This window comes from Musca domestica, unplaced genomic scaffold (assembly GCF_030504385.1).
Source record: "Musca domestica strain aabys unplaced genomic scaffold, Musca_domestica.polishedcontigs.V.1.1 34, whole genome shotgun sequence".
NCBI lineage: Eukaryota > Metazoa > Arthropoda > Insecta > Diptera > Muscidae > Musca > Musca domestica.
In genome coordinates, this window is record NW_026712313.1 from 1034943 (window position 1) to 1060469 (window position 25527).

The 25527-nt window shown below is 33.7% G+C and overlaps 1 protein-coding gene across 2 annotated transcripts; it reads right to left on the reverse strand.

Moving 5' to 3' along the window:
• Window positions 1-3403: 3403 nt before the first annotated feature.
• On the reverse strand, window positions 3404-24714 carry LOC101889550 (uncharacterized). 2 transcript variants are annotated; one of them, XM_059125605.1, is made up of 8 exons: window positions 24280-24710; window positions 15062-15199; window positions 14809-14988; window positions 14553-14746; window positions 14399-14490; window positions 13679-14329; window positions 9659-9821; window positions 3404-9551 (listed from the first exon to the last, which is right to left on the reverse strand). In XM_059125605.1, the coding sequence occupies exons 1-8, from the start codon at window positions 24304-24306 to the stop codon at window positions 8567-8569; spliced, it is 2430 nt and encodes an 809-aa protein (XP_058981588.1). In that variant the 5' UTR covers window positions 24307-24710; the 3' UTR covers window positions 3404-8566. The 2 variants fall into 2 exon arrangements, with proteins under 2 accessions (XP_058981588.1, XP_058981589.1); XM_059125606.1 differs by having other exon boundaries at window positions 8799-9564; window positions 24280-24714.
• Window positions 24715-25527: the final 813 nt, after the last annotated feature.

The window sequence follows — 25527 nt, forward strand, 5'->3', positions numbered from 1 at the left end:
GAAAAAAAACAATAAATGTGTCAATGTTTTAGAAAATTTAAAGTGTGTTTTATTGGGTTTTGAACAGAGAAGGTGACTTTAATTTAGGAAGTCAATTCTTAAAATTTATTTTCAGAAAAAGTCAATGATTGTAAAATATTTTCCTCTTTAAAATCCACAATTATTATTATATATATATTTTTTTTTTTCAAAACATCCACAATTTTTAAATTCTTCATAAAATATAAAAAATAACCCACTATTTTCAGAAGTTTGAAAAAAAATTAAAAACATCCTCAATACTTTTCATGAAAAATATCCAAGATTTTTAAAAATTTATTTAAATCTGAACTTTGAAAGGTTTTTTGGGGATTCGAATTTTTTTTACATAAAATCTATAAAAACTCACGATTGTTAATTTCTATAATTTTCAAATATGTTTCCAAAACAATCGATGATTTTCAAAAATTTTCGTTATACAGTCTACGTTTTTCTCTAAAAAAATCCGGGATTTTAAAATCTATATATAAAAGAGTAGTGAAATAACCAAGGCACATATTTGCTCATTTTCACTCGGAAACGAATCTTGCTCGGAGAGTGGGAATTTTTATAAGGAGTCTACTCTTCACTCTTTTGCTTTGTTTTGTTTGCTTTGTTTGAAAAATATGAGTGGGAGGAAAATAAAAAAAATGCTTTTAGAGTGAAAATGAGTGAATTATATTTAGTTATCTGATTTGTGTGGAAGCGGCGTGAGAGCGGGGAGAGAGGGAGTGATCTAGTACATAGATATGACGGTATGACAAAAACTAAAAGAGTGCTCGGCAAGAGTAGAACATGCTCGATCTTTAATGAATTTTGCTCTCATTCAAGAACAAGAAAAATATGCTCACGGCATCGAAAAAAATCAATTTGCTCGATTTTTCTTTTTTGCTCCCACTGCGTTTGATATTGATTTTCACTCTTTGTACAAATTTGAGCAAATTTTTCGGAGGTCTGGAAAAAACTGAAAAGATGCGAAAAGTACTAAAAATTAAATACTTTGTATTGGACAAACGGAATGAGCTAGAATTCTGAAGTTTGAAATGAGAGTCACTGATGGAATGCAGGATACGTTTAGCAAAGAATTTTGGAAACTCGAACATAAAGGTTTCGAAAAGTTCTAAAAAGGGCCGAAAATTCTATAATGGTACCATTTGTTATTATGTGAACGGATAGGCTTAAACAATGAAATTTGGTATGACAAGCAAGGTTGGAAAGTTGGTTGAGATGAAAAAACTGCAACCAACTTCAGGCTGCTGTCATTTCTAAACCACTCGTCCGACAGCTGTTAAAATTATTCCAGTGACAGCTTATTATATTGTTTACAAGCGTACAAAAGCATATTTGTGATGGATTCAAGCGTGATAGAGTGATTTTTTAATTTTTGGTTGGAAACCAGAAGTGGCTATCGTTAGAGCACTCCAGAATTTAACTGTTAATAAATCTTTTGTGTCTCGTACCATCGCTCGTTACCATGATACTGGTAGCGTAGCCCGAAGTCAAGGAAAGGGGACGGAAGAAAACAGCAACATCAGCAGAAATGGTTCGAAACGTAAAGAAGCGACTTGATCGAAACCCGCGTCGCAGTGGCCGAAAAATGGCTCATGAGGTGAACATATCGCAATATTCCATTCGGCAAATATAGAAAAATGCGCTCGGAGTAAGACCATTGAAATTCCAAAAAGTGTAAAAACTTACACTGCAACTGAAAGAAACTAGACTCAAAAGAGTTGCTTCGCTTGGCCGAAAGTGGTGAACTGCCGAATTTGGTTTTCTCCGATGAGAAAACATTCGTTGTCCAGCAGATTGTAAACAAACAAACTGATCGTGTTTACTCTCCAAAGATGTCAGCTGAAAATGTGTGCCATCGGTTGGCCACCAGAATTAAAGCGCTGCCTATGGTGATGGTGTGGGCCGCGCCATAACAGCCGATGGTCGCTCTCCGCTCGTAGTAATCGACCATGGCATCAGAATAAATGCCGAATATTATCGCGAAAATATTCTGGAGATGGTCGCTCTCCGCTCGTATTAATCGACCGTGGCATCAGAATAAATGCCGAATATTATCAGGAAAATATTTTAGAGGTTGTATTAAACCTCCACAAGCATTTTGGCCGCAGACCTTGGACATTCCAGTAGAATGGTTAAAAAATGAGGTTCCTCGCTTCATTTCCAGCGCACAATGGCCGCCAAAAAATCTCCGGATACCAATCCGTTGAACTATTGTATGTGGAGTATTTTGGAAAGCAAGGTTGGCACTAAAAAATAGCAAAGTGTCGATCGATCACCTCAAGCAAGCGCTTCGCCGGGAATGGACCAAAATACCGACGAGCTACATTCGGGCAGCGTGTGACGGTTTCATTGGCCGTTTGAAGGCCATAATTCGTGCCAAAGGTGACCGATGCTATTTCCAACATTTTTTGCTTTCATTCAATAAAATTAAAAAAAAAAAAATTAAAAATTAAGGCGTTTGATTTTGTTGCAGTTTTTTTTTAACTCACCCTGTATACCCTCTCTAGCCATATGGCTGAGGGTATAAAAATATGTGTAAAGCATGTATGAAATTTCCTACAATTATATCTGAAAAAACCCAAACTTAGAACTAGAAATCTTTCCAAATAGTTTTCAAAAATTCACAATATTAACGCCATTTTCAAATATTCCCCAAAACCCATTTACTAACAATACGTAATAAAAACTCAATTTATTTTGAAATGGTAAGAAATTCAAATACTTTATTCTTGGTTTTTTTATTTTTATTATTTTTGTTTTTAATTACAAATGTTTCGTTTTCATTCTTAAATAATTACAATAAAATTAAATTAATTGTTGTTAATTTTTGGGTTTCTTTGGTTGCTTTGTTGTCTTTAAGTTTATTTTCTTATTATTTTATTTTAGGTTTAAGGAAATAAAGCGTAGTTTTTTTTTTCGAAAGAAAATAATTAATAATTTTCTAACCTATAAATATGCTAACAATATTTTATGCAATAAAGGAATGATAAAAAAAAAACAAACAAACAAATTGTGTTCCGACTATAATCGGCAAAAAATTGTAATAAGTTTATTAAATAATTGACTAAAACATATACATAACTGTTAGTGTTGTTGTTTTTGTTGTTCTTGGTTTCGTTATTTTTGTTTAAATGTATGTATATAAATATACTTAAAAATACTTAGATCGAATGAGAATTATTTTGTGGGTGTGGTGTAAGTTTGAGTGTGGGCGAGTGAGTGATTGAGTGGTACAGTGGTCATCGTTTTGTTGGTTTTGTTGTTTGTTTCTTTCTTTCTTGGTTACATACAATGCAATAATAATAGTAATAATAATAATGTTAATATTAATGATCATCTTTGGTATTTGTTGTTGTTGTTGTTATTTTTTGTCGTTTATGTCTTATGTAATGCGAGTGTGCGATTTTTTTGGATTTCTGCATCATTCCATGGAATGGACAGTGGTTGGAAAATAGAATATATTTTATTTTTTGTAGAAGAGCTGAAAGGGAAGATGTAGGGAGTTTGTATAGAGAAGAAGGAGGGAGTTTATATTGTCAAATAAAAGGAATTATTTCTCTCTAGTGATAAGTTGAAGAAGTTTTTATGGGTAAGCTGAAGAGGGAGTTTTTATAAACGAACTGAAGGTATTCGGCATTTAGGGACGAATTGCAGATGAAGTCTTTATATCGAAGACGACCCAAAGCGTTTTTAATACCCTCCACCATACATAGTGTGGAGGGTGTAGTAAGTTCGTCAATCTGTTTGTATCTCATCGAAATAATAATTTTAGACATCAGCGTAAAATTCTTTTGTCCGTCTGTCCGTCACGCTAGAGTCAAAACGAATAAAGATAGGAAGCTAAAATTTTACACACATCAATCTTTTGTCTGCAGGCAGGTCAAGTTGGAAGATGAGCTATATCGATTCACGATATTGTATAACCCCATATATATCGGTGCCCCTCTGATATTCGGTACTTTCAATGATTTTAGCCAAAATTTTCAATGAAATTTTCTGAAAATCCCCAAAGGAGTTCCTCCTGAGTACTTTAGCCCCTGGAAGAGCACTGTCCAAGATATCATATATACCCCATATAACGGTAGCTCCCTATATTCGATATTTTGACGATTTTAGGGACATTATTGACCCGAGTTGTTTTAAATTTCGTATTTAGAATTCGTAATAGGTACTAAAGCCTATGAAAAAAATTGTCTATCCAGGCCCACCTCTTCGTATAGCCTCCATACAACGGTACCTCCCAATATTTGGTATTTTGATCATTTTAGCAACATTATTCACCTGAGTTGTTTCAAATTTCATATATAGAGTTTGTAATGAGAACTAAGTTCTATAACAGAAAATTATCTGTGCAGGCCCAGTCTTCGTCTAAGCCCCATATATCAGTGCCTCCCTATATTCAGTATTTTCATGATTTTAGGTACAATATTCACCGAAATTGTTTGAAATTTCGTATTTGAAGTTCCTAATAGGTACTACAGCCTGTGACAAAAAATTGTCTATGTAGGTCCAGGTCTTCGCATAGTCCCGATATAACGGTACCACCCTATATTTGGTATTTTGATGATTTGAGCTACATTATGCACCGGATTTCTTTTTCAAGTTTCGTATTTGAATATTACAATAGCTTATAACAAAATTTGCCTATGCAAGTCCACCTCTTAGTATAGACCCCATTTTATGGGCTTTATTCGGTATTTTTTAAGATTCTAACAGATTTTTTTTTGAAAATTTCCAAATTTATTCCAATTGGTGGAGGGTATTCAAAGTTCTGCCCGGACGAACTTACTGTTTTTTACTTGTTTATAGCTGAGTTAAGGGCAGCATACTTCATGAAAAAACTAACCGGAATATCTTTAATAGATTAACAAAGTACAGTGTTTTTTGAGTAAAGTCCAAAATCGTCCTGTCAGTTTTTCAAAAATATTCTTTAAAATCATTTTTTGAAAAAATCATTGTTGGTTCGTAGAAAATATTAAAAAAATCCATCATAGCTTTTCTAACAAAAATCTTAAAATATATAGAAAACCCACTTTAGTCCCTTAGGAAATATTCGTAAAAAAATCTATAATTACTCTCCATAATAATTGTCCTACACACATTCCACATTATTTTGTAAACAAATTAAAGTTAATCCTTTAGAAAATAGTTTTCAAAAATTCAAAAATTTCCTATCCAAAAAGTAGCAATAGTCTTTCTTTTTTTTTTTTTGTCTACTAAAGTTCTTCTTAAAATGATCTGAATAGTTCTTTAAAAACAAGTTGTTAATAATCCAAGACAATTCTTTTTCCAAAAATCCACAATAGTCATTCAGAAAAAATAGCTTAAAAATCCCTAAGGTCCTTCTGTACATACTCTTAAGAAAATTTACGAAAGTCCTATGCAATTGACTATTGTCCTTCGAAAAATACTCTAAAGACAATTTACGAAAGTCATTCAGAAAATATTAAAAAAAAAAAAAATACACATCCTTCAGGAAATATATATAACCAGTAAAGAAAGTCTTAAAGTCGGGCGGGGCCGATTTTATGATACCCTACACCACTTTGCTAACTTAGTTGAGCTCCACTTAATAATTAAAAGTTTTTATGGGAGAATTCAATCGTACACGCTATGATTATAATTATAATTTAAAATTCAAAGGACTAAATATGCCGAAGCATTTGTATCTTTTAAATTCGGACTTGTATTGCCCATTTGGTGCACAATTAATTTGAAATCGGATAAAAATATATATGGGAACTATATCCAAATCTGAACCGATCTCGATAAAATTTGGCAAAGATATTTCTGAGCTGTATTTAATATATTTCCCTGAATATCGTTGTTACGGAGTGCATATTACGGCTGTGGGTAACAAATACAATAAATCGGATGAACAATATATATGGGAGCTATAATTATATCTGAACCGATCTTCACCAAATTTGGCATACTACCTTCTAGACTAAATTCGGTCGTATGTGCCAAATTCCATCCCATTTGGACAAATATTAGACGTTTGGTGCACAATAAACTGTAAATCGGACGAAGTTATATATGGGAGCTATATCCAAATCTGAACCGATCTCGATAAAAGTTACCAAAGGTATTTCTGAGCTGCATTTGATATATTTCCCCAAAATATTGTTGTTACAGAGTGCATATTACGGCTGCGGAGGACAAAAATAACAAATCGGATGAACAATATATATGGGAGCTATAGCTATGTCTGAACCGATTTCGATAAAATTTGGCATACTTATTTTCAGGCATAATTTGGTTGTATGTGCAAAATTCCATACTATTCGGGCTGATATTACACGTTTGGTGCACAATAAAAGGCAAATCGGACGAAGATATATATGGGAGCAATATCTAAATTTTTACCGATTATCTCCAATTTCAATAGGGTTCGTCATTGGGCCAAACAAATGTTGTTTGCAAAATTTCATCTCAATCGGATAATAAATGCGACCTGCATTTTGTTCACAAGAATACATGGACAGACGGACGGACGGACGGACAGACGGACTGACATGCATAAATCAACTCAGAAAGTGATTCTATGCAGATCATCAAAAGGAACTATGGGTCTATCTCGTTTCCTTTTGCCTGTTACAAACAAATGCACAAAAACATAATACCCTGACCACCTTGTGGTGTAGGGTATAAAAAGTACATGAGAGTCTTAAGAAAGCCTACTATAGTCCTTCAGAAAATATACTTAAATATCCACAATAATCCTTGTTTAAGAATCTAAAACCAAAATCGTTCGAAAAATGTGAAAATTATTTAGAAATATTTTTAAAAACTCAATATAGTCCTTCAAAATTATCCACGGAAGTCCTTTGGAAAATTAATTTTAAATATCCGAAATAGTTATTCTCGATAGTCCACAAATTCTCTTTGATGTTTCGAATATTATTAAAAAAATCCATTATTATTCCTTATTTGTTTTCTAATCCAGGGATGATCCTTGAAAAAAAAATTGTTAAAAAATCCACGACTATGTCCTTGGCAGTTTTGAAAAAATATTGCTTAAAAATTCACAAATATGTTCTTGAAGGTCCTTGGAATTTTTTTTAAACTCACGATTATGTCCTTGAAAGTCCGTGAAAAACAACTAAAAAACACAATTATGTCCTTAGAAAAATATACTTGGAAAGTCCACGATTTTAATTTTGACATTAAGGGTCCCCAAAAATACATATTTTTTAAAAATCCACAATTGTGACATTAAAAGTCCTAAGAAAATATTTTTGAAAAAAATTCACGATTATTATGCTCTAAAAATTCAGGATTATTATGCTCTACAAATAATTTTCGTAGAAGATTAGAAAAAGTCCATTACAATCCCCAATTACAGTCACCGATATTGACTATCTTAGTTCAATAATTTTTATTAAAAATCCTCGATTATGGTCTTTAAGGTCTTTCCCAAACTTTCATCAAGAATGAAGTACCATTTGTTGGATGATCCTTTACAAAAATCTTCTCCTACAAATGCCCTTATACTCAGATAATTCCTGAAAAATATTGAACAAATATTTTTTTTAAAAATTCGCGTTCTTAAGGATACAATATTTTGGTCCTGAAAATCCTTAAAACTGTCACCGATTAGTAATCAGATATTCTTAAAAGACCTTTGCCAAGAAAGACCTTAAATGACAAAAATTGTAGGTTTTTAATGGTTCCCTACATCAACGATTATTGATCTGATAGTCCTGGCAATAATATCTGTAAAAACTATAATTTTACTCCAAAAAGTCCTTCAAAACATATATTTAAGAAATCATCGATGATTACAAAGTTTGTCGTTCAAAAATAATTGTTAAATAATTGTCAATATTGCCCCTCAAAAAAATCCCCACAAAATTGAGAAAATTTCCTTAAAAACTTGACGATTCCAAGAATATATGTAAACATCCACGATTATGCTCCTTCGAAAATGTTTTTGAAAGGCTCTGAAAGTCCTTGGAAAAAATCCTTTTAATACCCACTATTCTTTCACTGAAAGTCCTTAACATATTGTAAACAAATCTACTATCATAGACCAGATGGTACTTTAGGAGGATAATAAGTAGAGTCCTTTTAAATAATGGTAGCCTTTTCTGGCGAACTAAAGTTGGCCTAAGGGAGTATTTTTTTTTAGAGCGGCAGAGGGCCGAAAACATATTTTATTTAAATTCCAAAGGAACTTTCTCTTAATTTTTCTGCTTTCCAACCACTGTGCCATGCCGTGACAATGTTATGACAAAATTTGAGGCGAGGCGCAAGAAAATTAAAAACGATATCCTTTTTAATATGAATTCCTAAAAGAAAAGAGTTTTTCCTTTTTTCTCTACCGATTTGCGAGTATTTTGTTTTCATAAGAAAATGACGAATAAAATGATTATTATGTTATCTCTTACTCTCTTTCTTCGTTTCACTCTCTTTCTTTCATTGCAAGGATTAGTTTCGCTTATCCTAATATCAGCAATTCTAATAATTCTGTTCCATTGCGGGACACATTAGGGGGTGTACTGTTTCCTCATCCTCATCCTCGTCCTCCTCCTTATTCGTATTTCTCAAAAAAGCGTTTCTTTAAATCCGGCGGATAGGTTACATAGATATAATGCTCATTGTGTCCAACTTCATTTTGGATGATTTCGTGCGTTGACGAGGATGCTCTCAGGGATTGCTGCGAACCGCTGACATAACGCTGTCTCGGCTCTAGGGGTCGTGGAATGGTGTTGTAGTGCTTGACACCGCCACCGCTGCTGCTGCTGCCCAAATGGGTGGCTGGCAATGTATTATCACAGTCTAGCTGCGCCTGCGAATGATGACTGAGACTGGAGAGGGCTCCCGAGGAGCCGGTGTTTGGTCCACGTGTTGATGCCAAGGTATTGTGACTGCTGACCACCGTCGTGGCTATGGGCCGACTACTTATATAGTCGCGTCGGTCTAAAATGTCCTGTTGGTAGGCCAGACTCTGGCTCGGCGCATGACGCAGTGGAGTCTGTGCGCCAACCCCGCCCGCCACGCCGATCCCCGCTGGCTGTCCGGTAGCCATCGTAATCGTAGGTGTACCCGGCCGACGCTGATCGCCGATGTAGCGTCTGGGGCTGTGACGATAGTCGTATTGCACTGGTTCGGGGTACAAATCGTGATGTCCGACCTCGACCGGGGCCTGGTGGTAGTAGTACTGATTGTGATGGTGGTGGTGCTGCTGCTGATGGCTGCTGGTGGTATTGCTGTTGTTGATGGTCTGATGCTCGGCGCTGGCGCTCATACCAGGATGGTGATGGATCCCGGTAGTAGGGTACTCTTGAAAATGATAATGATCGGGCATTTGGGATGCCGAAGGATGCTGCGACTGGTGGCTGGCGGGTATATACATATGCTGGCGATGCTGTGGATGCAGCAGATGGGCCGGCTGCTGGAACTGCTGCTGCAGCAGATGTTCTTGCTCTGTGGGATGGTAGAGCTGATGTTGATGATGAAGATGATTGGCGTCTGTTGTGTTGTTGTTGGCGGCATTGATTGTCGTCTCTTCGGAGCTGTAACAAAAAACTTGGGTTTTATCCAAAAATTTCTTTAATCGTAGGGCTTAAGACATGTGAATATTTCAATTTTGACTGCCATCGCAGGCTCTTAATCAACTTACTCAAACAGTATCCAAATGATGTAGTAACAAAAACAAATGCCCGAGGATAAAACGAAAATCAGGATTACAATTAAACCCCAAGGAAAGGCACGTGGCTCCAGTGGACCATCTTCCCAGTAGCGATCGCAGGTCAGATACCAGCAGACGGCTTTGTTCATTTCCTCTGGAAGGAGAAAGGGAGAAATTAATATTTTATCAGTGGAAATGGGAATAAAAAATCAGCCTGCAAATCCAAGATATTCGACTCGTAAGTCCTTAAAAATATATTAAAACAAAAAACTGAATTTATGAGTTAAAATTTCCTTTATTGAAAACTTGGGAAAGTCCACGAAAATTAGAAGATCTGCGGAAGGTCTTTTGACTACAGAATAACTTATGGAATGTTTTAAAAGAGCTGTGTAAGGTTTAATTTTTTTCTTGCCTTAGAAGTCCTTGAAAAAAAATTCTTTAAAAATTCCAGGTTTCTAGCCTTGGAAGTCCTTAAAAGGGTCCACATTTCTGCTTTTCTTTAAAAAATCCACGTTTCATGGTCTGATGGCCCTTGACAAAAATTCTTTAAAAAATCCACGTTTCATGGTCTGATGGCCCTTGACAAAAATTCTTTAAAAATTCCAGGTTTCTAGCCTTGGAAGTCCTTAAAAGGGTCCACATTTCTGCTTTTCTTTAAAAAATCCACGTTTCATGGTCTGATGGCCCTTGACAAAAATTCTTTAAAAAATCCACGTTTCATGGTCTGATGGCCCTTGACAAAAATTCTTTAAAAAATCCACGTTTCATGGTCTGATGGCCCTTGACAAAAATTCTTTAAAAAATCCACGTTTCATGGTCTGATGGCCCTTGACAAAAATTCTTTAAAAAATCCACGTTTTATGATCTGAGGGTCCTTGGAAAAAAATCTTTAAAAAATCCACGTTTTATGATCTGAGGGTCCTTGGAAAAAAATCTTTAAAAAATCCACGTTTTATGGTCTGAGGGTCCTTGAAAAAAATTCTTTAAAAAATCCACGTTTCATGGTCTGATGGCCCTTGAAAAAAATTCTTTACAAAATCCACGTTTCATGGTCTGATGGCCCTTGAAAAAAATTCTTTAAAAAATCCACGTTTCATGGTTTGATGGTCCTTGAAAAAAATTCTTTAAAAAATCCACGTTTCATGGTCTGATGATCCTTGAAAAAAATTCTTTAAAAAATCCACGTTTCATGGTCTAATGATCCTTGAAAAAAATTCTTTAAAAAATCCACGTTTCATGGTCTGATGGTCCTTAAAAAAATTCTTTAAAAAATCCACGTTTCATGGTCTGATGGTCCTTAAAAAAATTTCTTTAAAAAAACCACGTTTCATGGTCTGATGGTCCTTGAAAAAAATTCTTTAAAAAAACAACGTTTCATGGTCTGATGGTCCTTGAAAAAAATTCTTTAAAAATCCACGTTTCATGGTGTGAGGGTGATTGAAAAAAATTCTTTAAAAATCCACGTTTCATGGTGTGAGGGTGCTTGAAAAAAATTCTTTAAAAAATCAACGTTTCATGGTCTGATGGTCCTTGAAAAAAATCTTTAAAAAATCCACGTTTCATGTTCGGGTGGTCCTTGAAAAAAACCTTTAAAAAATCCAGGTTTCATGGTCGGGTGGTCCTTGAAAAAAACCTTTAAAAAATCCAGGTTTCATGGTCGGGTGGTCCTTAAAAAATACTTTAAAAAATTCACGTTTCATGGTCTGATGGCCCTTGAAAAAAATTCTTTAAAAAATCCACGTTTCATGGTCTGATGGTCCTTGAAAAAATTCTTTAAAAAATCCACGCTTCATGGTCTGATGGCCCTTGAAAAAAATTCTTTAAAAAATCCAGGTTTCATGGTCTGATGGTCCTTGAAAAAATTCTTTAAAAAATCCACGCTTCATGGTCTGATGGTCCTTGAAAAAAATTCTTTAAAAAATTCACGCTTCATGGTCTGATGGTCCTTGAAAAAAATTCTTTAAAAAATCCACGTTTCATGGTCTGATGATCCTTGAAAAAAATTCTTTAAAAAATCCACGTTTCATGGTCTGATAATCCTTGAAAAAAATTCTTTAAAAAATCCACGTTTCATGGTCTGATGGACCTTGAAAAAAATTCTTTAAAAAATCCACGTTTCATGGTCTGATGGACCTTGCAAAAAATTCTTTAAAAAAATAAAAAATCATGGTCTGATGGTCATTGACAAAAATTCTTTAAAAAATCCACGTTTCATGGTCTGATGGTCCTTGAAAAAAATTCTTTAAAAAGTCCATGTTTCATGGTCTGATGGTCCTTGAAAAAAATCTTTAAAAAATCCACGTTTCATGTTCGGGTGGTCCTTGAAAAAAACCTTTAAAAAATCCAGGTTTCATGGTCGGGTGGTCCTTGAAAAAAACCTTTAAAAAATCCAGGTTTCATGGTCGGGTGGTCCTTAAAAAATTCTTTAAAAAATCCACGTTTCATGGTCTGATGGTCCTTGAAAAAATTCTTTAAAAAATCCACGCTTCATGGTCTGATGGCCCTTGAAAAAAATTCTTTAAAAAATCCAGGTTTCATGGTCTGATGGTCCTTGAAAAAATTCTTTAAAAAATCCACGCTTCATGGTCTGATGGTCCTTGAAAAAAATTCTTTAAAAAATTCACGCTTCATGGTCTGATGGTCCTTGAAAAAAATTCTTTAAAAAATCCACGTTTCATTGTCTGATGGACCTTGAAAAAAATTCTTTAAAAAATCCACGTTTCATGGTCTGATGGACCTTGAAAAAAATTCTTTAAAAAATCCACGTTTCATGGTCTGATGGACCTTGAAAAAAATTCTTTAAAAAAATAAAAAATCATGGTCTGATGGTCATTGACAAAAATTCTTTAAAAAATCCACGTTTCATGGTCTGATGGTCCTTAAAAAAAATTCTTTAAAAAATCCACGTTTCATGGTCTGATGGTCCTTGAAAAAAATTCTTTAAAAAATCCACGTTTCATGGTCTGATGGTCCTTGAAAAAAATTCTTTAAAAAATCCACGTTTCATGGTCTGATGGTCCTTGAAAAAAATTCTTTAAAAAATCCACGTTTCATGGTCTGATGGTCCTTGAAAAAAATTCTTTAAAAAATCCAGGTTTCATGGTCTGATGGTCCTTGAAAAAAATTCTTTAAAAAATCCACGTTTCATGGTCTGATGGTCCTTGAAAAAAATTCTTTAAAAAATCCAGGTTTCATGGTCTGATGGTCCTTGAAAAAAATTCTTTAAAAAATCCACGTTTCATGGTCTGATGGTCCTTGAAAAAAATTCTTTAAAAAATCCACGTTTCATGGTCTGATGGTCCTTGAAAAAAATTCTTTAAAAAAACCAGGTTTTATAGTCTGAGGGTCCTTGAATTTTTTTTTTAAATCCACGTTTCATGGTTTGATGGTCCTTGAAAAAAAATCTTTAAAAAATCCACGTTTCATGGTCTGATGGTCCTTGAAAAAAATTCTTTAAAAAATCCACGTTTCATGGTCTAATGGTCCTTGAAAAAAATTCTTTAAAAAATCCACGTTTCATGGTCTGATGGTCCTTGAAAAAAATTCTTTAAAAAATCCACGTTTCATGGTCTGATGGTCCTTGAAAAAAAATTCTTTAAAAAATCCAAGTTTCATGGTCTGATGGTCCTTGAAAAGTCCTTGAAGAAATATTTTTCAAAAAGTCCACGTTCATGGACTTGGAAGTCCTTGAAAAAATATCCTTTAAAAATCCACATTTCTGGCTTTGGAGGTCCTTGAAAATATTCTTCAAAAAATCCACCATTAGTGGTATGTTAGTCCTTCAGAAAAAGGAAAAATGTCTTTAAAAAGAGTCCTTCAAATTTGTTTCTAAAAATTCAGGAATTTTACATTAAATGTCCTTCAAAAAATACCTTAATGTCGTTTAAAAAACCCCTCAAATAATCACGAGTCCTTCAAATAAATTCTTATTGGACGGAAGGTCCTTTAAAAACTGTTTTTTATAAATCCGCCACTACTGGCGTAATAGTCCTTGATCCAATTTTTGCTCACCTTCCATATCCTTAAACTGCTGATCGGTCATGGACAAAATAAGGCCTCCAATGCAACTCCTCACTAAATATTCACATTTCGCCTGCAACTTATTCAGCTCTTCGGGCTTACAGTTGGCACGAATCTTTTGCATATTCGTCAGATGACCATTCGCTGTTGAGGTCCTGCTATTCTCTCCCTCTTCATCGGATGAATTTACTTTCGAGCTTTCATTATCCTTTGAGCCGTCAGCAGCCTGCGATGAATCGTAATTCATTTTCGCTCCATTTGTTGTGGTCGTCGTCGTCGAGGAGGTCGAGGAAGCGGAGGCAGCTGAGGCTGAGGAAGCAGTACTACTAGTCGTTGTAGTATACGATGAGCTGCTGCCGGTGGTGGTGGATGCGGAGCCACCACTACTACTGACGCTGCCACCAGCATTGGATCCCGATGAAAAGGATTTTTGTGATCTGGTGGACCCTGAGGCTGCTGAACTTGTACTACCACTACTGCTGCTCCCGTAGATGTGAGGTGCTGCGGATGATGATGCTGATGCTAAGCTCTCGGCTGGTGTTTGTGTGTGTGGCATATATTTTGTACGTGAGGCACCATTGTTGTTGGGGTTGTTGTTATTGTTGTTGTTGCTACTATATATATAGTTCTCATTAGAGGTTTCTGAGAAAAAAACAGAAATGGGAATATTAGTAAATATTGAAATTATCTCTTTTTTCTAACTTGTCCTACCAGTCTGTTGACATTTAGTTTGGCCAATTTTATCCTGACATAATTGACGATTTTGTACTTTGGCTGTTCGAGATGCACCAATAGAGGAAGTTCTGAAAAATTAAAGTAGAATTTTATTTTCATTTTGAAAATTTTATTTTCCAAATTTTCCTACCTGATGGGTAATAAACTTAAATACGCTACATTCGCCTTAGCCAGTGCTGAATTTTGACCAAATGAATCGCCCCAAACCTCAATTTCTGTAGCAATATTTTGATCGCCAATTTTCAACGAAGATGACTCCTCCGTTTGAAATACTTCACAACGCATTATATCGCAATAGTCTGCTAAGCATACAGCGTCTTCAGCCTGGAAGAGAAAACCAAAAAGGAATTAAATGAAAGAGCTTAGAGGTGTGTTCTCCACCCCACCTCATTTATAATTGCTTTATGTCTTGTCTCAAAATGTAAATCCAAAAATTTCTCCTGATAGAAACTTTTGCCACACAACCGGCACGTCCACTGTGTGGGCCTATCACGTTTTTTGGCATCTTGTCGGGGTGCAAATATATCACGAAATGGATGCAGTGGACACTCGAGAGGAAGTTTCACCTGCAATGTAGAAAGAAATGGGTTTAAATATTTTTTTCCAAATTTGGAAGGCCTTGTGGAGGTGTGTGCTCACCTGATATTTATCTAATATCGGGGTCCATTTTGAACGTACTATTTTCCGTACTAAACGACTGTTATCTTTGGAACACAAACGTTTGATCACATGTGTATGGGGCCATGGTATTAATAGGAAAAAGTAAATTAGAAAAATCTGAAAAGAGAATATATTTTTATTTTTCGAAAAAGGTTATCAACATTGATAGTAATTTTTGAAATTTTCGTTTTTGGCTTTGGAAGTCTTTGAAAGAAAGATCATTAAAAAGTTCACGTTTCAGGCTTAGAAAGTCCTTGGAAAAATATGCTTAAAAAGTCCACTTTCTTGTTTGGAAGTCCTTGAAAAAATCCAAGTTTCTGACCTTGGAAGTCCTTCAAAAAATATCCTTGGAAGTCCTTGAAAAAATATCCTTAATAAGTCTACTGACTTTGGAATTCCTTGAAAAAAATCCTCTGAAAAAATCCAAGTTTCTGGCCTTAAAAGTCCCTACGTTTCTAGCTCTGAAAAAATCCCACGTTTCTGGCATTGGAAGTCCTTGAAAAAAATGTATTTAAAAGTCCACGTTTCTGGCTTTGGAAGTCCTTGAAAAAATATCCTCTGAAAGAATTCACGTTTCTGCTCTTGGAACTACTTGAAAAAATATCCTTAAAAAATTAACGTTTCTGGCCTTGGAAGTCCTTAAAAAATATATCCTCTGGAAAAATCCACGTTTCTGGGCTTGAAACTCCTTGAAAAAATATCCTTAAAAATTCCACGTTTCTGGCTTTGGAAGTCCTTAAAAAATATCCTTAAAAATTCACGTTTCTGGCCTCGGAAGTCCTTGAAAAATATCCTCTGGAAAACCCACGTTTCTGGCCTTGGAAGTTCTTGAAAAAATATCCTTAAAATGTCCACGTTTCTGAAACTCCTTGAAAAAATATCCTTAAAAATCCCACCTTTCTGGCTTTGGAAGTCCTTAAAAAATATACTAAACAATTCACGTTTCTGGCCTTGGAAGTCCTTGAAAAATATCCTCTGGAAAAATCTACGTTTCTGGCCTTGGAAGCTCTTGAAACAATATCCTTAAAAAGTCCACGTTTCTGACACTGGAAGTCCTTAAAAAATATCCTTAAAAGTCCACTTTTCTGGCTTTGGATGTCCCTAAAAAATATCCTATTAAAAAAACCAGGTTTAAAAAGTCGACGTTTCTGGTCTTGGGAGTCCTTGAAGAATATCCTCTGACAAAACACACGTTTCTGGCCTTGGAAATCCTTAAAAATATTGCTTAAAAAGTCCACGTTTCCGGTCTTGAAAGTCCTTAGTAAATGTCCTTTAACAAATCCAAAAAATTCTTTTAAGGATAATCGTGGACTTTTTTAGGAATAAACTCCAAGGACCTTCCGACCATGAATCGTGGATTAAAAAAAAATTCCAGCACTCTCAGACCATGAATCGTGGATTTTTTAACGATTTTTTTCCAGGAACGTGGATTTTTAAGGAATTTTTCAAGGGTAATCAGACCATAAAACTTGAATTTTTTCATGAATTATTTTCAAGGGCCATCAGACCATGAAACGTGGATTTTTTAGAGAATTTTTTTAAGAACCATCAGACCACGAAGCTTCGTTTTTGTAAGCATTTTTTTAAGGGTCATCAGACCATTAAGGGTTTTTATTAAAGAACTGTTTTTTCAGGACCATCAGGTAATGAAAAGTGGATTTTTAAAAAAAATTTAAGGACCATCAGAACATGAAACGTGGATTTTTTAAAGAATTATTTTCAAGGACCATCAAACCATGAAACGTGGATTTTTTAAAGAATTATTTTCAAGGAAAATCAGACAAGAAAACGTGGATTTTTTAAAGATTTTTTTTAAGGAAAATCAGACAAGAAAACGTGGATTTTTTAAAGAATTATTTTCAAGGACCATCAAACCATGAAACATGGATTTTTTAAAGAATTATTTTCAAGGAAAATCAGACAAGAAAACGTGGATTTTTTAAAGAATTATTTTCAAGGACCATCAAACCATGAAACGTGGATTTTTTAAAGAATTATTTTCAAGGAAAATCAGACAAGAAAACGTGGATTTTTTAAAGAATTATTTTCAAGGACCATCAAACCATGAAACGTGGATTTTTTAAAGAATTATTTTCAAGGAAAATCAGACAAGAAAACGTGGATTTTTTAAAGAATTATTTTCAAGGAAAATCAGACAAGAAAACGTGGATTTTTTAAAGATTTTTTTTCAAGGAAAATCAGACAAGAAAACGTGGATTTTTTAAAGAATTATTTTCAAGGAAAATCAGACAAGAAAACGTGGATTTTTTAAAGTTTTTTTTTCAAGGAAAATCAGACAAGAAAACGTGGATTTTTTAAAGAATTATTTTCAAGGAAAATCAGACAAGAAAACGAGGATTTTTTAAAGTTTTTTTTTCAAGGAAAATCAGACAAGAAAACGTGGATTTTTTAAAGAATTATTTTCAAGGACCATCAAACCATGAAACGTGGATTTTTTAAAGAATTATTTTCAAGGACCATCAAACCATGAAACGTGGATTTTTTAAAGAATTATTTTCAAGGACCATCAAACCATGAAACGTGGATTTTTTAAAGAATTATTTTCAAGGACCATCAAACCATGAAACGTGGATTTTTTAAAGAATTATTTTCAAGGACCATCAAACCATGAAACGTGGATTTTTTAAAGAATTATTTTCAAAAACCATGAGACAATAAAACGTGGATTTTATTAAGAATTATTTTCAAGGACCATCAGACAATAAAACGTGGATTTTTTAAAGAATTATTTTCAAGGGCCATTAGACCATGAAACGTGGATTTTTAAAGAATTATTTTCAAGGACCATCAGACAATAAAACGTGGATTTTTTAAAGAATTATTTTCAAGGAAAATCAGACAATAAAACGTGGATTTTTTAAAGAATTATTTTCAAGGACCATCAGACAATAAAACGTGCATTTTTTAAAGAATTATTTTCAAGGACCATCAGACAATAAAACGTGGATTTTTTAAAGAATTATTTTCAAGGACCATCAGACAATAAAACGTGGATTTTTTAAAGAATTATTTTCAAGGACCATCAGACAATAAAACGTGGATTTTTTAAAGAATTATTTTCAATGAAAATCAAACAAGAAAACTTGGATTTTTTAAAGAATTTTTTTTCAAGGACCATCAGACAATAAAACGTGGGTTTTTAAAGAATTATTTTTAAGGATCATCAGATCATAAAACGTGGATTTTTAAGGAATTATTTTCAAGGATCATCAGACCATGAAACGTGGATTTTTTAAAGAATTATTCTCAAGGACCATCAAACCATGAAACGTGGATTTTTTAAAGAATTATTTTCAAGGACCATCAGACAGTAAAAACGTGGATTTTTTAAAGAAATATTTTCAAAGACCATCAGACCATGAATCGTTGATTTTTTAAAGAATTATTTTCAAGGACCATCAGATCATAAAACGTGGATTTTTTAAAGAATTATTTTCAAGGACCATCAGACCATAAAACGTGGATTTTTTAAAGATTTTTTTTCAAGGACCATCAGACCATGAAACGTGGATTTTTTAAAGAATTTTTTTCAACCACCATCAGACAATAAAACGTGGATTTTTTAAAGAATTTTTTTCAACCACCATCAGACAATAAAACGTGGATTTTTTAAAGAATTTTTTTCAACCACCATCAGACAATAAAACGTGGATTTTTTAAAGAATTTTTTTCAACCACCATCAGACAATAAAACGTGGATTTTTTAAAGAATTATTTTTAAGGGCCATTAGACCATGAAACCTGAATTGTTTAAAGAATTTTAATCAAAGACCATTAGACCATGAAACCTGATTTTTTTAAGATTTTTTTCCATTTTTTTTTCAATAATCATCAGACCCCAGACTTCAAGGACAGAGAGACCCATCATCGGACTACTAACATGGATTTTTAAAGAAATTTCCTCAATGACCATCAGATCATAGAACTTGAATTTTTTATATAATTTTAATCATAGACCATTAGACCATGAAACCTAATTTTTTTAAGATTTTCTTTCCAATTTTTTTTCAATAATCATCAGACCTCAGACTTCAAGGACAGAGAGACCCGTCATCAGACTACTAAACGTGAATTTTTTTAGAAATATTTTTTCAGACTCGATTTGAATTAAAATTTTTATGAATAATTTGAAAAGAACCCTTAGACGAATTATGATTTTATCTAGTATCAATAGGCCCGCCAATGTTGAGATTTTAAGAATAATTTTCCTAGACAATTGCAAGGAATACTTTTTTCAAGGAAAGATTTTTTAAGACTAATTTGAGAAGGACCTTCTAAGAATAGTTTTTCCGGGATAAATTAGCCCGCAAATGCGAAGTGTCTAAGAATAATTTTCCAGGACAATAATAGTGAATTTTTGAGTAATATTTTTTCAAGACCAATCGTGGATTTTTACCATCACTTAAAGAATATTAATTCAAACTTGTTTTTCAAAATATTTTCCAATTTGTTTTTGTTGATTTTTTTAAGAATATTTTTTCAGAAATTTCGGCTAATTTTCGTGGATTTTTGAAGAATATACAGGCCAATATTGGTATATATTTACAGGAATATTTTTTCAGAATTATCGGTTCAATTATCGTGGATTTTTAAAATATTTTATGATTTGTTTTTTAAATAATTTCCAGATTTTAGATTTTATAAAAATAGTTTTCCCAAAATATTTTTCCAGAAATATTCGACTAATAATCGAGGAATTCTTAAGATTGTTTTCCCATTTTCCGTGAATTTCTTAAGATTTTTTTCGACAACAATATTTTAGGATTAAAATAGATCCAGGGCTATTGGTCCTGTAGTCGTGGATTTTTTAATGCATTTTTTAGAAATTTTCCCAGAACATTATCCTGGACTACATTGACTGATTTCTAAGAATATTTTTCCAGCAGTATTGACCAAATAATCCTTTTTTCAAAATATTTAAAATAAACATGATTAAAATTGCCCTTTAAAACTTTTTACGACTCCAATTTCTTTGTGACCCCAGTGTGTATATGAATACACTCTCCCATCCATCTTCATTAAAAGTCATTTTCTGCAATCCTAAGTAGCTTTAATTTTAAAATAAAATCCCTCTGTCATTTTAACTTTTCCCAAAAAAAGGTCAAAGTTGTCAGAAAATGCATGCATGTCCATTTGTTGTTTTCAAAATGTTGACATTTGTTTTAAAACACAACCGAAAAAAATAGTTATCAAACTAATAATCCACCACCACTCCTTTACACAATACCCGGGGCAAGCAGTCCAATAACAACATATCACGGACGTCATGAATAGGTCCAACCAAAAAAAAACACAACACTTTAACGCCAAATACATCTAATTGTAACTTATTAGACCGCTTAGAAGTCGGACCAACCAGCAAACGAATGAAAAAGGCAAACGGAAATGTTCATATCCAACAAAGGGGAGAGGGGGCTGCCCAAAACGTTTTGCGACCAAATGGAAAGTGAAAAATGCCGGAAATGTCAACAAAACTAACTAATCGCAACCTTTACTTAATTGACACGAAACAACAAACACTTTCACAACAATTGCCATTCTTTCCGCTCTGTTTCGATTCCTTCCGTTTTTTTGTTTTTGCTGCCAACTTTGTAAAGGTTTTAATTTTGTTTGCTCGCCTGCTCCTTAAACGCTAAATGCACCAATGAACACTGCCAGACAGGGCTGTGACACATTTATGCAAATTCGGTTAACATGTAAAGGATGGATGGATGGATGGATGGATGAATGTGTTCTTCGAAGTGAAAAAAGCAAAGCGGCCAAGAAATGCCAAAAATTATATACCAAAGTAACGACGACGACGACGGCAGGCAAAAGGCTATACAAACCATATAAGGACGACTATATGGAAAATATGTGTCAAACACCAATTGGAAGACACGCCAACTGGCAGCCAAGCCAAAAACAAAGAGCAGAGAAGAATTTTTTCACAACCACTTTCTTTAAAGGAGGTTTTGTTGTGTCCTTTTCGTCAAAGGACATGAACTTTCATCAAAATAATAAAGAGAAGATTTGAAATACATACTGTGGCTTAAAGGGAAAATTGGAGAAATTTCCAAGTGACGGAAAAGATTTTGAGGTCCTTTCAAAAATACGCTGAAAATGAGGATAATTAACGCGAAAGTCCTTTAAAAAAATTCTTACAAATTTCCATGTCTTAGGATAATAAGTCCTCCGAACCTTTGAAACATATTCGTAAAACTCGAAATTACAAACCAAGAAGTCCTTCGAAAAATAATTTTATAAATCCCACAGATGCAGGCCCAAAAAAATTGTCTTAAAAATCCACGGCGCAAAAGCTCTTTAAAAAATATCTTAAAAAAATAAGTTTTATTGGTCTAGAACTCCTTTAAAAAATATCCTTAAAAAATACGGTTCATTGGTCAAGAAGTCCTTTTAAAAATTTCACTAAAAATCACATTCATTTTCCTAGATGTCCTTTAGAAATGTCCTTCAAAAATCCTCGTACAAAAATACAGAAGTCCTGTAAAAATTGTCTTTAAAACAATTCAAGTTTATTGGCCTAGAATTCCTTCAAGAAATTTACGAGAAGTCCTTTAAAAAATTTTTTTAAAAAACAATATTTCTGGCCTAGAAGTCCTTCAAAAATTTCCTTAAAAATCCACGTTCTCTTCATCCACGTTGTCCTTTCAAAAATGTCCTTGAAAGATCCACGTTCATTGACCTAGAAGTCTTTCAAGAAATCCACATTGATTGGCCTAGAAGTCCTTTCAAAAATTTCTTTAAAAAATCCAAGCTCATTGGCCTAGAAGTCCTTTCAAAAATGTCCTTAAAAAATCCAGGCTCATTGGCCCAGAAATCCTTTCAAAAATTTCCTTAAATAATCCACTCTCATTGACCCGGAAGTTCTTTAAAAAAATTCCTTGAAAATCCACGTTTCCTTTGTCCACGTTGTCCTTTCAAAAATGTCCTTAAAATATCCACGTTCACTAGCCTAGAAATCCTTTTCAAAATGTCCTTAAAAATCCATGTTCCCTTTATCCACGTTGTCCTTAAAAGATTCGCGTTCATTGGCCTAGAAGTTCCTTTAAAATCCAAGTTCATTGGCCTAGAAGTCCTTCAGAAAATCCACATTGATTGGCCTAGAAGTTCCTTAAAAATCCAAGTTCATTGAAAAACCACATTGATTAACCTAGAAGTCCTTTAAAAATTTCCTTTAAAAATCCACGCTTATTGGCCTAGAAGTTCTTTGAAAAACATTCTTTAAAAGTCCACGTTCATTGGCCTAGAAGTCCTTTGAAAAATATTTTTTAAAATCAACGTTTATTGGCCTGGAAATCCTTTGAAAAATATTCTTTAAAAATTCATGTTTACTGGCCTAGAAGTCCTTTAAAAATTATTCTTTAAAAGTCCACGTTCATTGGCCTAGAAGTACTTTGAAAAATATTTTTGAAAAATCCACGTTTATTGGCTTAGAAATCCTTTAAAAATTATTCTTTAAAAGTCCTAGCAGTACTTTGAAAAATATTCTTTAAAAGTCCACGTTCATTGGCCTAGAAGTACTTTGAAAAATATTTTTGAAAAATCCACGTTTATTGGCTTAGAAATCCTTTAAAAATTATTCTTTAAAAGTCCTAGCAGTACTTTGAAAAATATTCTTTAAAAGTCCACGTTCATTGGCCTAGAAGTCCTTTGAAAAATATTTTTTGAAAATCCACGTACATTGGCCTAGAAATCCTTTGAAAAATATTCTTTAAAAGTCCTAGTTTCTTAGCCTAGAAGTCATTTGAAAAATATTCTTTAAAAATCCTAGAAGTTCTTTGAAAAATATTCTTAAATATCTACGTTTATAAGTCGCGTGGTCCTTCGAAAAATAAATATCAAAAAAATATCAATTTTTTTTTGGCCGGATGGTTCTTGGAAAAATATTTTTTAAAATCCACGTTTATTGGTCTGATTGGTCGGACGGTCCTTGGAAAAATATTTTTTTAAAGTCCACGTTATTGGTGGGATGGTCCTTGGAAAAATATTTTTTTGGTGGTCCTAGGAAAATATTTTTTTAAATCCACGTTTATTGGCCTAGAAATCCATTAAAAAATATTTTTTTTTTTTTAAATCCATGATTTAGTCGGATGGTCCATGGAAAAATATTCTTTAAAAATTCATGTTAATTAGTCTTAAGGACCTATAAAAAATATTCCTAAAAATCTACTTGTATTGGTTTAAAGGACGACTAAAAACTCTCCTAAAATGAACGTCTATTAGTCCAATTGGTCCTTTAATAATATGTTTAAATATCCCCGCCTTTTGATACAATAGTCCTTCAAGTTGTTTTCATAAAAAATCCTCGTTTATTGAACTAAAGGCCCCTTCTAACCACTGTTCTGCCCCATTGATTATTGCACTAAGCCAATAATTTCATTGTGGCCACAATGGCTATCGTTGTCCTTTTCAGTGGTTGGCTGGCTGGTCGGACGTATGCTTCTGCAATCGTGGATAGCCAAACCGACATGCATGTGGCCAACACATATGAATGGTTGGCCTTAAAACGCGCAAAAGGCAATTTCCGTTTAGCTCAAAGCGTCAAATACCGCTACATTTCCATACACAAACACACATACACAACAATAACGCCAAGTTGACGTATGACGACGTCGACGGCCATTAGCACATGCACTGTTATTTTTAGGTCATTTCGGTGAGAAAACAAACAGACCCACAACAACACAATGCCGCATAAACATTTATTTTCTATGAACGAACACACACACAACATTCACTAGAGCACACACACGCACACATTCAAAGCTCCACTCAAAACAAACCTTTTTTGCCGTTAGGAACGAAGAGAATCCTGTTAGAGGCAAAAGCCTTCTGTCAGTCAGTGGTGGCAAAGGCAAGAAAAAAAGGAGTACAACAAAATGAGAGCAAACAGAGACACACGCACTCACTCACACACACATACACACTTCTCATTCCAAAAAATCGATAACATACTTTGACAGGACTTTTTGAGGAAACGAAAGGACGGGTGGATGGACGGACAACGACGACGATGATGATATAAAAAGAGCATGGAGAGGACAAAAAAACAGGAACATTTATATATAGATTTATGAAAACTGAAAAAAATGAAAATGTTGAAGATTTTCCGATAATAGCCTGGCTCATCACCAACATTTATATAATCCTTGACTCTGGGACGCACAACTCACCTCTAAATTAACAATTTTGGAACCCATACATAATACGTTGGTCTTTCCAAAAAAATGTATCCCAGAAAATCTTTGTATTGTATTTAATCAAATATTAAAATGTATTCCCGTTTCCTTGTCGATTCACTTGATTCTTTTTTAGAAAATTCGTTTCGTTTTCATTCGTTATTTCACTATAGCTTATATGATTTTTTTTCACTTTTCGTTTATAATTTCGTTTCGTAGATTTGCTTTTTATTGCTTTTGTATTTTTTTACCAAAAATTAAATTAAAATTGTGTTTTTTTATTTCTAAATTAAAGATGAATTGTTGAACACTTATGAAATAATATATGTACATGTACGTCTACACCTGTGAAAATGTCTTAACTGTCTAAGAAAATTTCTTCTTCGGATGTTCTATTGCTGCTTCTTTTTTCTTGACTATGACAGAGTCGTCCCTTTTGAGTTGACAGTAATAAAAACGGAAGAGAGAGAGAGAGAGAGAGAGAGAGAAAAAAAGCATGAGAGAGAATCATTTGCCATAACAGTATGTTCCCGCTAGCAACAGGAACTAGTTCGGCATCGGAAACTCGTCGATTCTCAGAGTTACAGTAACTAGTTCCACTTAAGACCCCTCACAGTGCAAACAACTGTAAACTTTAACATGGGGATGTCATACGAGGTAACCAATTAGCTCCCTTTGCATTACCTGTAGATGGTACTTTACTAGTTCCAGGTTTACAGTCATATACCAGTGACAAAAGACTAACACTTACCAAGTTCCAAGTACACAGCCACAGACTAGTGTCAGCAGACTACCTTTTAACAAGTTTTATGTATACAGTTATGTACTAGTGTCATTTGACTATCCCTTATCTAGTATAAGCAGACCAATTTTAAACTGGTTTCCCATGAACTAGTTCAGTACCAATTATTGTTAGTGAAATTCTAATTTTTAGTTTTAATTCATTTTTTTATTGCAAACAAATGAATACAAATATACCTTACTCTATAAAACTTGAACAAAAATAAATTAAATTTAATATTTATAAAAGCACTTGTATTTCCTTTCGCAGTCGCAGTTTCAGGGGTGTCCGAATATTCTGTAACTGGTATTGAATCTGCAAAATGTATGAAAATGTAGAATATAAAAATAATGTTTATATACACCTTACCTAAAATAACGCTGTATATATTACTTAGGGACTTCAAACTTTTTTCCATGGTTTCCCTCAATATTATACTCGTAGTAATATTTGAACCGATA